This window comes from Ptychodera flava, chromosome 6 (genome assembly GCF_041260155.1).
Source record: "Ptychodera flava strain L36383 chromosome 6, AS_Pfla_20210202, whole genome shotgun sequence".
Lineage (NCBI taxonomy): Eukaryota > Metazoa > Hemichordata > Enteropneusta > Ptychoderidae > Ptychodera > Ptychodera flava.
In genome coordinates, this window is record NC_091933.1 from 37,438,996 (window position 1) to 37,453,315 (window position 14,320).

General features: G+C 38.9%; 1 protein-coding gene across 3 annotated transcripts in view; it reads right to left on the minus strand.

Annotated features, from left to right (window-relative positions):
* LOC139135665 (pleckstrin homology domain-containing family G member 7-like) overlaps positions 1–11,626 on the minus strand; it is a 111,455-nt gene extending 99,829 nt beyond the window's left edge. Inside the window, exon 1 of one of the 3 annotated variants that reach the window (XM_070703215.1) lies at positions 11,381–11,626. Coding sequence is in view for 2 of the 3 variants with exons in the window: in XM_070703204.1 (XP_070559305.1) it covers positions 6,022–6,052 (31 nt within the window). In the remaining variant the exon portion in view is untranslated. Of the gene's footprint in view, positions 1–6,021; positions 6,242–11,380 lie in introns of those variants that run through there. The other 2 variants (XM_070703204.1, XM_070703202.1) reach the window with 2 other exon arrangements.
* Between the last annotated feature and the right edge of the window lie 2,694 nt (positions 11,627–14,320).

The following is a 14,320-nucleotide window of genomic DNA, read 5'->3' on the forward strand; positions in this document are numbered from 1 at the left end:
AGCAAACAGGATGATCTGTCCCATGACTATCCTCTTGCAATTGGATATTGGAAAACTCGAAATGGCACTGAATTTGGCATAAAGTATGGATTGCAAAGTCCAGTTATTTTTATTGAGTTCGATAAAGTCATTGTTCGGCAAATACATGGCTTCCTCTTGGAGATATTCCGCTTTCGCAGGATTCAGTCTGTCTGGATGTTGTTCCACTGGATTACTGTCGCAGACATCTTCGTTGTGATAGATGATGTTTGTCCTTGTTGGAACATCTTGAAACAAATGTTCATGGATTGGTTCTTTCAGCTGTTGTTGTTGTTCTGGCTGGAGGTGTGCCAACTTTGTAGACTCCAGCTTCTCCAGGATTTCTGAGTTCTGAAGCTTGACCGAGCCCAGCTTTGAGTTTAGAGTTTTTTCACTCAAGTCAGTTTCAGTATCACTATCTTCATAATGGTTTGAACTGACTGCACTGACAGGCTGAGTTATAGTAGGATTATCCCTATCCAAATATGGTTTAAGCATATTATGTGACATAGCTGTTTTTGTTTTCGCCTGTCAGGTGTTATTATGATGTAATTTAAATCACTCAATTTCTTATCAATTAGGTATGGCCCAAAGTAACGAGCATGGAGTGGTTTGCCAGGAACCGGAAGTAGAACAAGAACCTTTTGACCTGGTTCAAACTTCCGTTTTGAGGTGCTTTTATCATATCTGGTTTTCATTGACTGCTGAGATGACTCAAGATTTTCTCTGGCTAATTCACATGCTTTAGAGAGTTTTGTACGAAAATCTGACACATATTGCAAAATATTCAGACAATCATCATCGTCTGATAGGAATTTCTCTTTAACTAGCTTAAGTGGGCCACGGACTGTATGTCCAAATACAAGCTCAAATGGGCTAAAACCAAGAGACTCTTGAATTGACTCTCTAACAGCAAAGAGCAGAAAATGAATTCCTTCATCCCACTGCTTCTCTGTGTCAATTTACAGTAGGTCCTAATCATGTTTTTCAAAGTTTGATGAAATCACTCAAGAGCACCCTAACTTTCTGGATGATAGGCGGAGGACCTATACTGTTTAATGCCTAGCTGATCCATGACTTGTTGAAATATTCCAGACATAAAGTTGGAGCCTTGATCGGACTGGACACATTTAGGAAGGCCAAATAAAGTGAAAAATTTGACTAAAGCTTTCACTATAGTCTTTGTCTTTATATTTCTCAGTGGTATGGCTTCTGGGAACCGAGTTGATGTACACATTATTGTCAACATGTACTCATTTCCTGATCTTGTTTTTGGTAGGGGCCCAACACAGTCTATTAGTATCCTACTAAATGGTTCTTGAAATGCAGGAATTGGCTGTAAAGGGGCCTTTGGAATGGTCTGATTTGGCTTTCCTACCATTTGACATGTGTGACAAGTTTTACAGAAATGTGCTACATCCTGCCTGAGATTAGGCCAATAAAAGTGACTGAGAATTTTGTGATAAGTTTTCCTTACTCCCAAATGACCAGCCCAGGGCGTTTCATGGGCCAGGCGCAATATTTCAGCACGATAGGGCTTTGGAACCACAATTTGATGTTTTATAGCCAATCGTCATCAACCAAAACATCTGGAGGTCTCCATTTACGCATGAGAATACCAGATTTTGTATAATAGGAAACAGAGCTATCTGAAGTTTTACCTTCATCATCTACCCTGTCAAACAAAGACAAAATATCTGGGTCTTTGTGTTGTTCTGCAATGAGATTTGATCTAGAAAATGTCTGACTTTGGTCAGCAGAAGTTTTACTGGAAGTTTCAAATCCACGAGGGATAACGGAATGATCCGTGTCAAACACCTGACTGAGAAAGGTGTCATTTAAGTCAACATCTGTGACATTATTTTTGAGAGTATTTTGATTCTCGGAAGTTTTCTTTGACATGGCTCGAGTAATAGCACATGAAGGAAATAAATCGGGTATTTCTTGTTCAATTGGCTCTGGATCCTGATCTAAACTAGGATTATCAGTCACAAGTGGATTAGTAATGACCTTGTCCCCAGCAAGGTCGTTTCCGAGAAGAAGGTGAATCCCTTCAAAAGGCAAAAAAGGCCTAATACCTAAAGTCACAGGTCCAGAAACAAAGTCCGAAGACAAATAGACATTAGGAGAGGAACAGGAATGTAGTCATTACAATCTACCCCCTTAATAAGAACTTTAGAACCTGAAAATGACTTTTCAGAAAACGGCAGGGTATCTGCCAACAAAAGAGACTGGGAAGCCCCGGTATCTCTTAAAATTTTGACAGGGGTAGCGGAAGAAAAATCACTAGAAAGTGATATAAAACCATTATGAATAAATGGTTCGAAAATACCCATAATGCTATCTTGAGAAGAATTGACCTTGACCTCATTAATTGGGGATAAGAGGGGTTTAACCTCAGAAAATGTGTTGCACACATTATTAGACTCTAATTGAGTTGATGAAGAAATAAAGCCGGTGGGCTTAGATCCACTTTGACCACTTTGACCTTCACGTTTTCTTTTCAATTTGAAACACTCTGACATTAAATGGCCGTCTTTCTTACAATAATTACAAGAAAGTGTACCGAACTGTTTGTCAGGAGGAGATTGAGACTTGGGATCTGATGATGTGGGAGTGTTACTTGAACTCTGTGAACTGTTGTCATTTGATTTTCTACTCTCCTTTGAAAAATTCTTGGATGAAAAGGAGGAGTTAAATTTACCTGCATTGTTTCTGTATGAAAAGGACTGGGATGGTTTGCTGAGAAATGAAGATTTGTGGGTCAATGAATAATCATCGGCCAAACGTGCAGCAACCTCTAATGTATCTGACTTTTGTTCATTGATAAACGTCTTGATGTCACTCCGGATGCACCTTTTAAATTCCTCATCAAAACAAGTTGTCGTAATTTGTCATAATTCTGACTGACCTTTTCAGAAGAACACCAACGATCAAACAGTTGTTCTTTTGTTCGAGCAAATTCAACATAAGTTTGATCTTTCACCTTCTCACAATCCCTAAATTTCTGACGGTAAGCTTCAGGCACCAACTCATAACCCTTGAGAATTAATTCCTTCACAGAATCATAATCTGAAGCCTGCTCTACTGACAACTGAATGTAAATTTCTCTGGCTTTACCCACCAAAGCACTCTGCAAAAGCATAGACCAGGACTCCTTAGGCCAATCCAGACTCTGAGCAATTTTCTCAAAATGAAGGAAATATTTATCAACATCCTTTTCTTGGAAAGGGGGAACTAACCTGAAATGCTTAGTGATGTCAAAATTGTCTGAAGGGAAGAATTTTCCTGACTTTCCAAGCTCTAAACGTCTCATTTCTAACTGCAGTCGGCGTTCTGCTAATTCTCTTTCCTTTTCTTTTTCCTCTCTTTCTTTCTCCCTTTGTCTTTCTTCCATTTGCAATTCTTTTTCTTTCATTTCCAATTCCCTCTCTTTCTGTCTTTCTTCCATTTCTAATCTTTCCTGCCTATCTTTCTCTCTCTGTCTTTCTTCCATTTGTAATTCTTTCTCTCTCATTTGTAATTCTAGTTTCTTGATCTCCAAATTTGTCTGCATTTCTAATTCTAATTTTCTGAGTTCAAAGGAAGACTCGGGCTCATAATCTTTTAAGGCAGACTCCTCAAAATGGCCTGATTTAACTAAATGTTTTGCAATCTTGAACTGTATTTCGCGCTTGCGCATAGATCGTTTAACTCTACCTTAAGGAAATTGGCCAGTGTTATGAGGTCGTCTTTTCTGAGGGAATCAAATGTGTCCTGATCAAGGTCATCCATTTCCTCTGGTTTAAATTCCGCCATGATTAAATTTCGCTGAGTTCACAGTGTAAAGTAGTTTTGAAAAGCTGTCAAAATGTTGTCAAACGGCTCAAAATATTCGTATCCCGGACGAGCCCCAATTTGTTACGTGCAGAGAAAACGAACAAAAGGGTGAACTCAGCAGTTAACGTTTAAACAAAATTTATTACGAAAATAAGACTAATTGCTAAGTCAGGGATAGAGTACAAGCTTTAAAAGTGTACAGACTACTTATCTCAGCTGGGACGGCAAAGCTCCAGTCTCAGAGTTGTAACAGTCAGTCGGGTGAATGAACAGTCCTTCTGCTTGCAGGCTTGTAGTTGCACAAAGTCCACAGTATAAATCCAGCGTTGGCAGTGAAGGTCTTGAAAAGTGTTGAGAATGACTACTGCTGGAGTTTAGTAACACACAAGAGACACGATCCCAAAAGTCTGACTGGAAGCTGAGCACGTCCCTTTTATAAAGGCATATAAGAACAATCTAGAACTTTTATTGACATGCTAATTACTGTTCTAAAATTATCTCCCTTACACAACTAATCAACTTTCCAGAGCATTCCAAACATGACTAATTGAATTCAAGGTTGTGAGGTCATCAAGGGCAGTGACCTTGAGAATGTTTCTAGACTAATTGAACTCAGGTCATGATGAGTGTGGGGTAAATGACCTACATAACAATATATATATATATATATATATATATATATATATATATATATATATATATATATATATATATATGACATATATATTGTATGACATTACTGCTCCGGGATGGTCTTTATCTTTGTGTTGTTACATTTGTTGTCACACAGTTCCATCTTTGCAAAGAAACGACAGTCATGATTCATGATCATAAGATCATTTGACACCAGACAGACATGTGTTTAGAGGGGAAGTCAAATAGATAAAGCATTAACATGGGAGAAAAAATTAGCTGGCAAATTTTAAGAGGTGAATGTAAATTAATAAATAGGAAAAAATGACAATAACGCGGCAGTAGACAAACTTCCTTTGGTACAAATTTCCTTTCCAGAAGTGCCATTAAAATAAACAAGACGATTCAGACATAATGTCTTAACTTATAACTTAACTTGAACTTGTGATTTACATTTCATGAGTGCCCTCTGAAATCGTGGACGAGATTTACACGAAGCGTGCAAGTTCAGGGAGCTCATAGTACAGCGAAAATGGTAAAAAAAACAGGACTAAATAAAAACATGTCAGACATCCTGGGTAGATTTTATCCTGTAGACATCCATTCTTATCAATCCCAAGCTCTCATTTTAAAAGAGGGCTTAATAAAAACGCTGTGCGATTCTGCATATATATTACTACAACCGAACAAGAATGAACTATTATAGTTTGTAGGGCAAATGCTTCGAGACTCGTCTTCTGGAGAGTTTGTTTTACATTCAGATCCAATTTATTTTGCGAGACAACTTTTCATCAAAGAAGATTAATTTGACCCCCATCTGTCTTCTTTTGAAATAAAGCGAGAGCCCTTTCGGTAAAATGCTTGAACGGAGCTATCATTTTGGTTTTTTTAAATAACTTCAGTATGAAAGTAAAACGGGTCTTAGGAGTATTGGTTGCTGTCACATTCGATATTCGTTTCGTGTGAAAGGCGTCTTTACAGGCAGTCACCTCCGTGACTATCAGTTCAGCACAGAGTAAGTCTGGGCTGTATTGGCGTGAGATGTACAGTGCAAGTACGAACCCATACGATGGAAATTCTTGCGTTTACAACCTGTTGCAAAGAGTGTTTAATGTTCGTGATTTGTGAAGTTGTTGTTGTTTTATTTAATTTGAATGGTTATGTGAGAGCGCATAAAACACCGAATAAAAGTATGTTCATGATCCATTGTCGTCGATGAACGACACGGGCGCAGGCGGGCTCCATTGAAAAAAAAATGGGCAACGGTGTTCGTCTTTTGTGTTCTTTATTTCTAACGCCGCACCGTGATTGTGACTACCATACCCCTGATGTGTTTCGACCACCATATTATCGTGGCTGAGTTTTCACTGCACACGCACGCTTAAGCGTCAACTGGGATCCGTTGGCTGAAAGTCTTGCGGAAACATGAAGTCGGAAGAGACCCATAGTTGTCAAGGTAACAACACTACTCTAACAGGGCAGGTTTGCTTTCATCTCTTCCGAAATATCGCAAGTAAACTGCGAAGGCGTTTTTTTGAAATGTGTACTTACAGTTTGACGGCATGTTCTGTCTTCTATACATGGTCCTTCAAGTGCTGTGTACAAGACCGGTAAATACCGAAGATAGACGACTGCAGCTGTTCTAGGCGGTTTGAAATTTCCAAGGCCTGTTTTTCGCTGCTCTCGGTGCAATTTTTGCGTGCCTAGTTTCATCAGAGCGGCTATGTACCACCACAAAGATAAACCTGTCGTAACAATCTGACGTGAACTTGCGGTGTTAAGACCCTCTAAGTCAGTCGGAAAATTATAAGGGGACTGGACAGTTTGAAGGGCGCTTAGGGGTTATCCAAGTCTTCTATGCGGGCAATCCGCTGAGGGTACTCATTCTCAGGAACAGTACAAGGAGCAGAGGAATCTCAATGGGTTTCGAAAGGACATGGATTTTAAACACTTTCGAGTAATTTATGGAGTTTTCGTGCCACTTTGCGTCATCATCAGACGATTCGAAGGTCGATTCCGCCCCGAGAACGGGGCCACAAAAGAATTCGTGTTAAAAAGTGACCCTCTGGTTCAGATAGAATCCTCTGACATCTGCTCAGTCAAACAATAGTAAAGTTCAGCCAATTCGAAATTCAGACATGTAAACATTTCTAGTACTAAGCTAGGTCCAATAATTACACTCTATAAACTACTCCAATAACGAAAGAATCACATCGCAATACACGGCAACACACACGCAATGTCACAAAATCCCATGGGTCGCATATCAATTATGTGGACTTTTTATTTGCCTTTATGCAACGCTCGCTCTTTGCTATAGCTTTCAGCTCTACCGAAATGGGACAATAACTTTGATGAAGGCCTGTACTCCTGTTCTAACGGGCACAACATCAATAGTTTGGGTGTTTCCAGACAGTGAAAGGCTCAAAAGGCAGGGAAATCTTAAACGGGCGACCTTTGACACTCCTTGCACTCAAATCTGGAAAAAACTTCTGCACTCTGTGGTGTGTTCATACAACGCGGTGCGCTCCAGCATGCATCAATGATTGTGGATCGCCCGCTACCAACGGGACAAGGAGAAATGTTTTTTCTCTTTAGCGCTTGGGTAAGCATAAATGCGGCTACCGTGGACATCTGTATATTCAGAATTTGCTACACAACAGAACACGTTTCGGAGAAAGGTCACCTTCTTTTAACTCATCGCTGTGACAAGGTCGATGATGGCTTCCGATGTAAACAGCCACCTGTTGAATTGAATGTAGGTCTTGGTGCTGTGTACACAATTTACATTGAGGTCTCTTGACTCGCCCTTTCTTTATTTATAGGCCTATGAAGGTAGAGTTCGCCTGTGGGAAAAATCTTTTGACTGTCAACTTTTTACAGTAGCCTACTTTTCTGATCCACTACTTGTGGAGGTTCATTTTAAAATTCTTGGTGTAAGATAAATTTTCACCGCCATAGTTTTTCGAAAATCGAAACTTTTATGCCTTTCCTTGTAGGGTTGCCACAGGGTCGGCGGCCATTTGAATTTCAAATATCCGTAAATGTCAGGTAATTTGTTTCTCCAGTACCAAACTTTGCACGGTTTGTATTCTTCATTTGGTGAGAGAACGATTGAAAGTTTCAATTACGAAATTTTCGAGGCGCAGACTGCCTTAATGAAATCTTGGTCAGTTTATTCGTCTTTCTTATGTTTCGATGATTACTCACAGACGTTTATAAAGATTTAGACTTCTTGATTTGGTCGTTGAATGATCAGGACAATATGTCATTTGTGTTCGAGTATCGATTTACGATTTGTCGACATCAGTAATAGTTATCTACAATATATAGCAATAGCAAGAAAATCTTGTTTATTAGGAAGTCGTCCATTATTATCACAGATTTATTTTTCTAATAAGGCTTAGAATAACTATTCGATCGGGCATCTGTAAGCGTGATCAATAACAGTGATTCTCTGCAATCTACAAGGTCACAAGGCGTTCTTGCATTCGGATGATCCGTGTGGGGCTCACGAGAAAAAACTTCATATGAGGGATTTCTTCTGTCCCTCTTCATTGACCCGAGAGAGATTTTCACCCCGGTAATGCGTTCAGTGTGTAACGAGACGTACGTAAATTCCTGGTTCGTGCTTAATTAATATCGATCTGAGGGAAATAATCCATCGTTCGTTGTCTCGCTTACAAAACTCGTCCTAGACGGAGACGTGACTTGACAATGTCAAAAATTTGCAATCGCAACCTGGTATTCCCACACTAATCCATATTATTGAGGTTGGGCTATCACTTATAATTAAGTCACAATTTTCTGTCCGAATTACGAAGTCAAAGTCAAGTGAAAAGAACACATAAATATTCCGTGGCTGAGACGCACACAGTAAATGCTATCTTCTACTGTCTATGGCTTAGACAATACAGGAAATTGGAAACACTTGTTCACCGAGGTTTCATCATTGTCGAGGCGAAAGATTCTGAAATAATTCCAGTTAAGATGTTTTATTCCCGACACGAGTTATTTTATAGCAATGCGCGATATCTTTTAAAGATAGTAATCTGCGTGTCGCACACAACCAGACATAAATGTCACAATTCTCAAAGAACTGAATTGCCATGACAACGTATCACTAGTACTTGGACAATTTTATGGCAAGATTACAAAGTAACTTATTAAGGCATCAATTTCTTGGTTGTTATCCCACCGACAAAGTACCCGGCTCTATCAAAGGCAAGGCGCTCAAACCTTTTTCTGTTTTTTTTATTGGTAATATCTTAAGAAGATGCAGTACTTGAAGAGTTGAGTTTGTGGTAAGATCCATTTGCAGTTTATCGACAACGAATAATCAGTCAGCAGGATATTGTATGTATGTATGTATGTATGTATGTATGTATGTATGTATGTATGTATGTATGTATGTATGTATGTATGTATGTATGTATGTAGGTAGGTAGGTAGGTAGGTAGGTAGGTAGGTAGGTAGGTAGGTAGGTAGGTAGGTAGGTATGTATGTATGTATGTATGTATGTATGTATGTATGTATGTATGTATGTATGTATGTATGTATGTATGTATGTATGTATGTATGTATGTATGTATGTATGTATGTATGTATGTATGTATGTATGTAGGTAGGTATGTAGGTAGGTATGTAGGTATGTAGGTATGTATGTATGTATGTATGTATGTATGTATGTATGTATGTATGTATGTATGTATGTATGTATGTATGTATGTATGTATGTATGTATGTATGTATGTATGTATGTATGTATGTATGTATGTGTATGTATGTATGTATATGTGTGTATGTATGTATGTATGTATGTATGTATGTATGTATGTATGTATGTATGTATGTATGTATGTATGTATGTATGTATGTATGTATGTATGTATGTATGTATGTATGTATGTAGGTATGTATGTATGTATGTATGTATGTATGTATGTATGTATGTATGTATGTATGTATGTATGTATGTATGTATGTATGTATGTATGTATGTATGTATGTATGTATGTATGTATGTATGTACGTACGTATGTATGTACGTATGTACGTATGTATGTATGTATGTATGTATGTATGTATGTATGTATGTATGTATGTATGTATGTATGTATGTATGTATGTATGTATGTATGTATGTATGTATGTATATGTGTGTGTATGTATGTATGTATGTGTATGTGTGTGTGTATGTATGTATGTATGTATGTATGTATGTATGTATGTATGTATGTATGTATGTATGTATGTATGTATGTATGTATGTATGTATGTATGTATGTATGTATGTATGTATGTATGTATGTATGTATGTATGTATGTATGTATGTATGTATGTATGTATGTATGTATGTATGTATGTATGTATGTATGTACGTACGTATACGTACGTATGTACGTACGTACGTTTGTATGTATGTATGGAAGGATGCATGGATGCATGGATGCATGGACGGATGCGTTCAATAAGATAGCTCATCCACTCAGTATACACAAGTTTTACAGGTTATACAAGTTTAGGCTGCTTCAGTTTTGGTCATATGTGATCCGGAAATAATGAAATAGTACACGATTCCCAGCAATGTACATACATTAAGTATCAAGCCGTGTTTTGCAGTTTTTGACATTATGCTGTGAAGAGAACGGTTAACATTGACTCACAGAACGGTCAAGCAACGATACTAACACTTTCCCAAGTTCAAGTTCCCCAATAAGCTCCAACCAAGCGCAAATACCGACACTAGAATTATCATACACGATCGAGTAAAGGTCTCACCAATTAATATGACTTGTAAGACATATATCTTAAGATGGTCAGCAACTACACAGTATCCTCTATCTCTAATGGTTCCATTTGGCAGATAGAGCCAATTAAGGCGTATCCTGTAGTTGGAAAACCATTCCATTATGGTGTAAGCCCCAGTGCATATTTCCTGTATTAGAACAATTTTTATCTGCCTGTCAATAGGGCCAATCGAAAAAAAACTGAGGCTCTTAAATTGGGCATCAGAAAGCACAGTGATTAGACGAGTGGTTATTAGGCATTAAAGGGAACACCTTGCATTGCTTTTTCATTCCCTCCAGCAAGGTTTTTGTCTGTTTTCGAGGTTCACCCTTGTTCCCCCCCCCTCAATTTTCTCAGATGCGTAATCTCCGCCCCGCCAAAGAAGTTGACCTGTACCTTGTCTTGAGTCTATTATTGTCTTCATATCATTAAAAGCATACTTTAAACACATTTCTATTGCAAACGCTCATCGGTAACCATGACAATTATTTCTCTTCCTCCGTCTCACGGATATTGTTCTGGCACGTAATCAATATTTTAATAACTTTATGTTGATCCACATATTGAACGGAGTGATGGCAACAGAAATCAAAATACCAACCAATATATTACCATTCTCTCCCATGGGGAGTATCTTTATCGTCACTGTGTGATACAGAAAGCTTCGATTTTAACTCAGGTTTCTGTTTTATGGAGGCTTATCGGATAAGATGACAGCCATAACCGAGTACTACAATTACTGTCATAGTCATATTACATATCTGACAATATCTCATGTATCAACTTAAAAAAAAAGCGGATCATAAACGAAGCCATATAAATGTTCATGACATGAGATATTACTGACATGAGATATAACTAAGGTGAGTCAGTGTACAACGTGCGCTCAGACCTTCGTCCGCTTGCAAGTGGATTGCGCAGTTTTTTTCGGGACTTCGCTTTCCTCCTCCGTCTATAACACTCGACTCGAAATTTATTTTTTTTTTCAAATCCAATTGTCATATCTATCGTAGCACTGACACCGTTACGCTGTGGGTTTCATATTCTTCACGTACCCGTGCATTGAACACGTCGTTAAGTCAAGAAGGTTGCCCTCTAAAAAGAGACTCACTGACTTACCTGTTGTCAACGCCCGCTTTTTATGACATTGGCGCGTCTTGGGCTTGATCACGTAAGCCAGTGAAGTATGAAGTGTAGCTCGATGTCACTATCTGTGCTGAAAACTGGTCCAGATATTTTCACTTTTCTCGATCGGCACTACAGTTTACAGGAATACCCGCAACAATGGCATTATCGGTGGTGTACCTTCAGTCTACGAGAGGCACAATAACACTATCTGCTCCGTGGTACATCATAAATTTTGCTCTGAACGCAGTATTCATGCGCACTGGGATTATAATTGCCTTGGCTGACACCGTATTAATTTACAGGGGAATCATAATCATAAGCTTACTAATGGCCTATACACATGCAGTCTGGGCGGTGTTGCCGATGGCTGACAAGCTCAACCTACCTGTAACACGACCATCCGGTATCGAAAGATTGATAATTGTGCACACGGATTCAGGGTTTATATGCAGCTGCAATGATAGCTGCACGGGGCTCTACTCAAATGCACCAGCGATCAGTCTGGCGACTTTGCCACTGATATGTTCCTGCGAGTAGTGGTTCCATTTAACTCTGAAATCGTCAGGTGCATCAAAATTATTAATTAAGTGTACGTAGTTCGTGTCTGGGATCTTGTGTAGCGACCCTTAGCCCGGGTCGCAGAGCATCTTATTTTGTTCTTTCACTGTTCTTCAGTTATTGTATGATTAAGAATTCAAGTAGAGAGGTTTGGTTAGACGTAAATTACGTATAACTAAGAGAGAGAGAGAGAGAGAGAGAGAGAGAGAGAGAGAGAGAGAGAGAGAGAGAGAGAGAGAGAGAGAGAGAGAGAGAGAGAGAGAGAGAGAGAGAGAGAGAGACAGACAGACAGACAGACAGACAGACAGACAGAGACAGAGACAGAGAGGCAGAGACAGACAGACAGACAGACAGAGACAGGGAGACAGCGAGAGACAGAGACAGAGTGGCAGAGACAGACAGAGAGACAGAGACACAGACAGAGAATAGAGAGACAGAAACAGAAATAGACATTGACACAGTGACAGAAAGACATACAGAGAGAGGCAGAGACACAGAGAGAGAGAGACAGAGACAGAGTCAAGCAATAAAGCGTTACCGTTGGATAGAAGCGGCAAGACGCTACCCATGATTCCATTGACATCATCCAGCGCTACTTTTTCATAAGCAGCTGTATGATGGTTTTTCAATTTTTACATTTTCGTCATAATGGGACGGTACGTCTAAATAGTGATTTACGTGGCGTTCAAGGCATTTGTATTTTGAACGTCTATGATACTATGTACCAAGTCAATTTGCTACTTTGGAGTTTTGCGTCAGACTGATAATTCTTTTAAGTACTTCAACATTAAACGGACGGAAGACGTTCATTTATAAGCTGACAGTTCCACATCCTTATGATTTCTCTTATATGTTCAAATTTCAGGCAAAGGACTTCAAGGTAGTGAAGTGTCAACATCAATGCGTGGAATGGAATTTACTTACGGTCGATATGACGCAGCAGGGTCCGGTCACTGACGAAGAGTACGCGTTATGACGTCACATAGCCACTACGTCACACGATATTGCTTAAAGGGGTTACTTTTTGTCTTGAAATCACTTTCGCTTTATACTTTTTATGCATTCCGCGAGAACTGGTCCGAAAATTCTATCGTTATGACACAACAGACATTACTAATGTCATATTCACAAGTCCTGACGTCACTTATTCCAAGTGACGTCACTCCTTGGTCAAGATGAACTGTACTCAGTACTTATGTCGCCCACAAGGAGCTTATACAATCACATATACAACCAAACACTGCATTCGAAAGAAAAATGTGGGCAAATAACGAATTCAGATTTAATTGCTTGCATTACAAAACAAGTCTACGAATGATATCATCGGCTTTGGTGAGCGACCATGTTACCGAATACAAAAGTAGTTTACGGAAGACTGCACCATAGTTGACACTTGTTTGTATTTACAAAGCATCCTGTTGGACAGTTATTTACATGTACTAAACATAGTATCAACACTTTGATGAAACCATCATGGCTCTTTGCTCAATTCTACACAACTATTATAAAATTGAACACAGTCGCGTACATTAGAGACTTCTGAAAAATATTTGCATCACAGCGTGACCGCTTGCAACTCACTAGGTATTTGTAATAGTTTCGATGACATTATCATGTTAATATCATATCATAGTTTATCACTTTTCCGCATGAAAGTTAAGTGGAGGGACTGTGGTTAAATGCACAACTTTTTCCTTGCACTTGAAGTTACAGTGGCAGTTCAGTAGAAAGTTTGGTAAATATGGTTTGAAAATGATTATGTTCGATCGATGTGATTGACTCACACGAACGAAAATACCCGAATACAAGGTTATGCATGTGTGAGCCACGAAACAGGCAATTACGTACTATGAACGTAATCCTCTGATACCAAAACCTATTCACGCTGTTTCCACGATGACCGTGCGTGCATGCGTCGTGTAAATTGGGTTTCAGAAGTGCCAATCAGTGGTGAAAAACAGATAATTGGATTTTCAGAATACCACGACCTTTTTTCTCCCTCTGTTGAGTCGTTCTGTCGCTAATTAGACCACTCAGGATCTTGAATGGTATAGGCAGTATGCAAGAACCTCTGATTAATGGCCGATTTTAAAATCAAAATGGCTTTGTACTGTTAGTGTTTAGCACCATAACATCTCAGTTAATTCAATTTCCGTCTTTCATCTACAGTAGAGTAAAACTACTCTAGACCATCTTTGATTCTGTGATAATTCAGTTAAAAGGCCAGCAAGAATTAAACGACTGTAGCCAGGAATCGCCGATTCTACGTATTGATTTTGATTACTTTTGAAATGCTACAAAATCTGCCACAAATGCAAATTGCGGCTTCGAATTTGCTCAGTGATCGCACTCTTGTCGTTCTGATGATACACT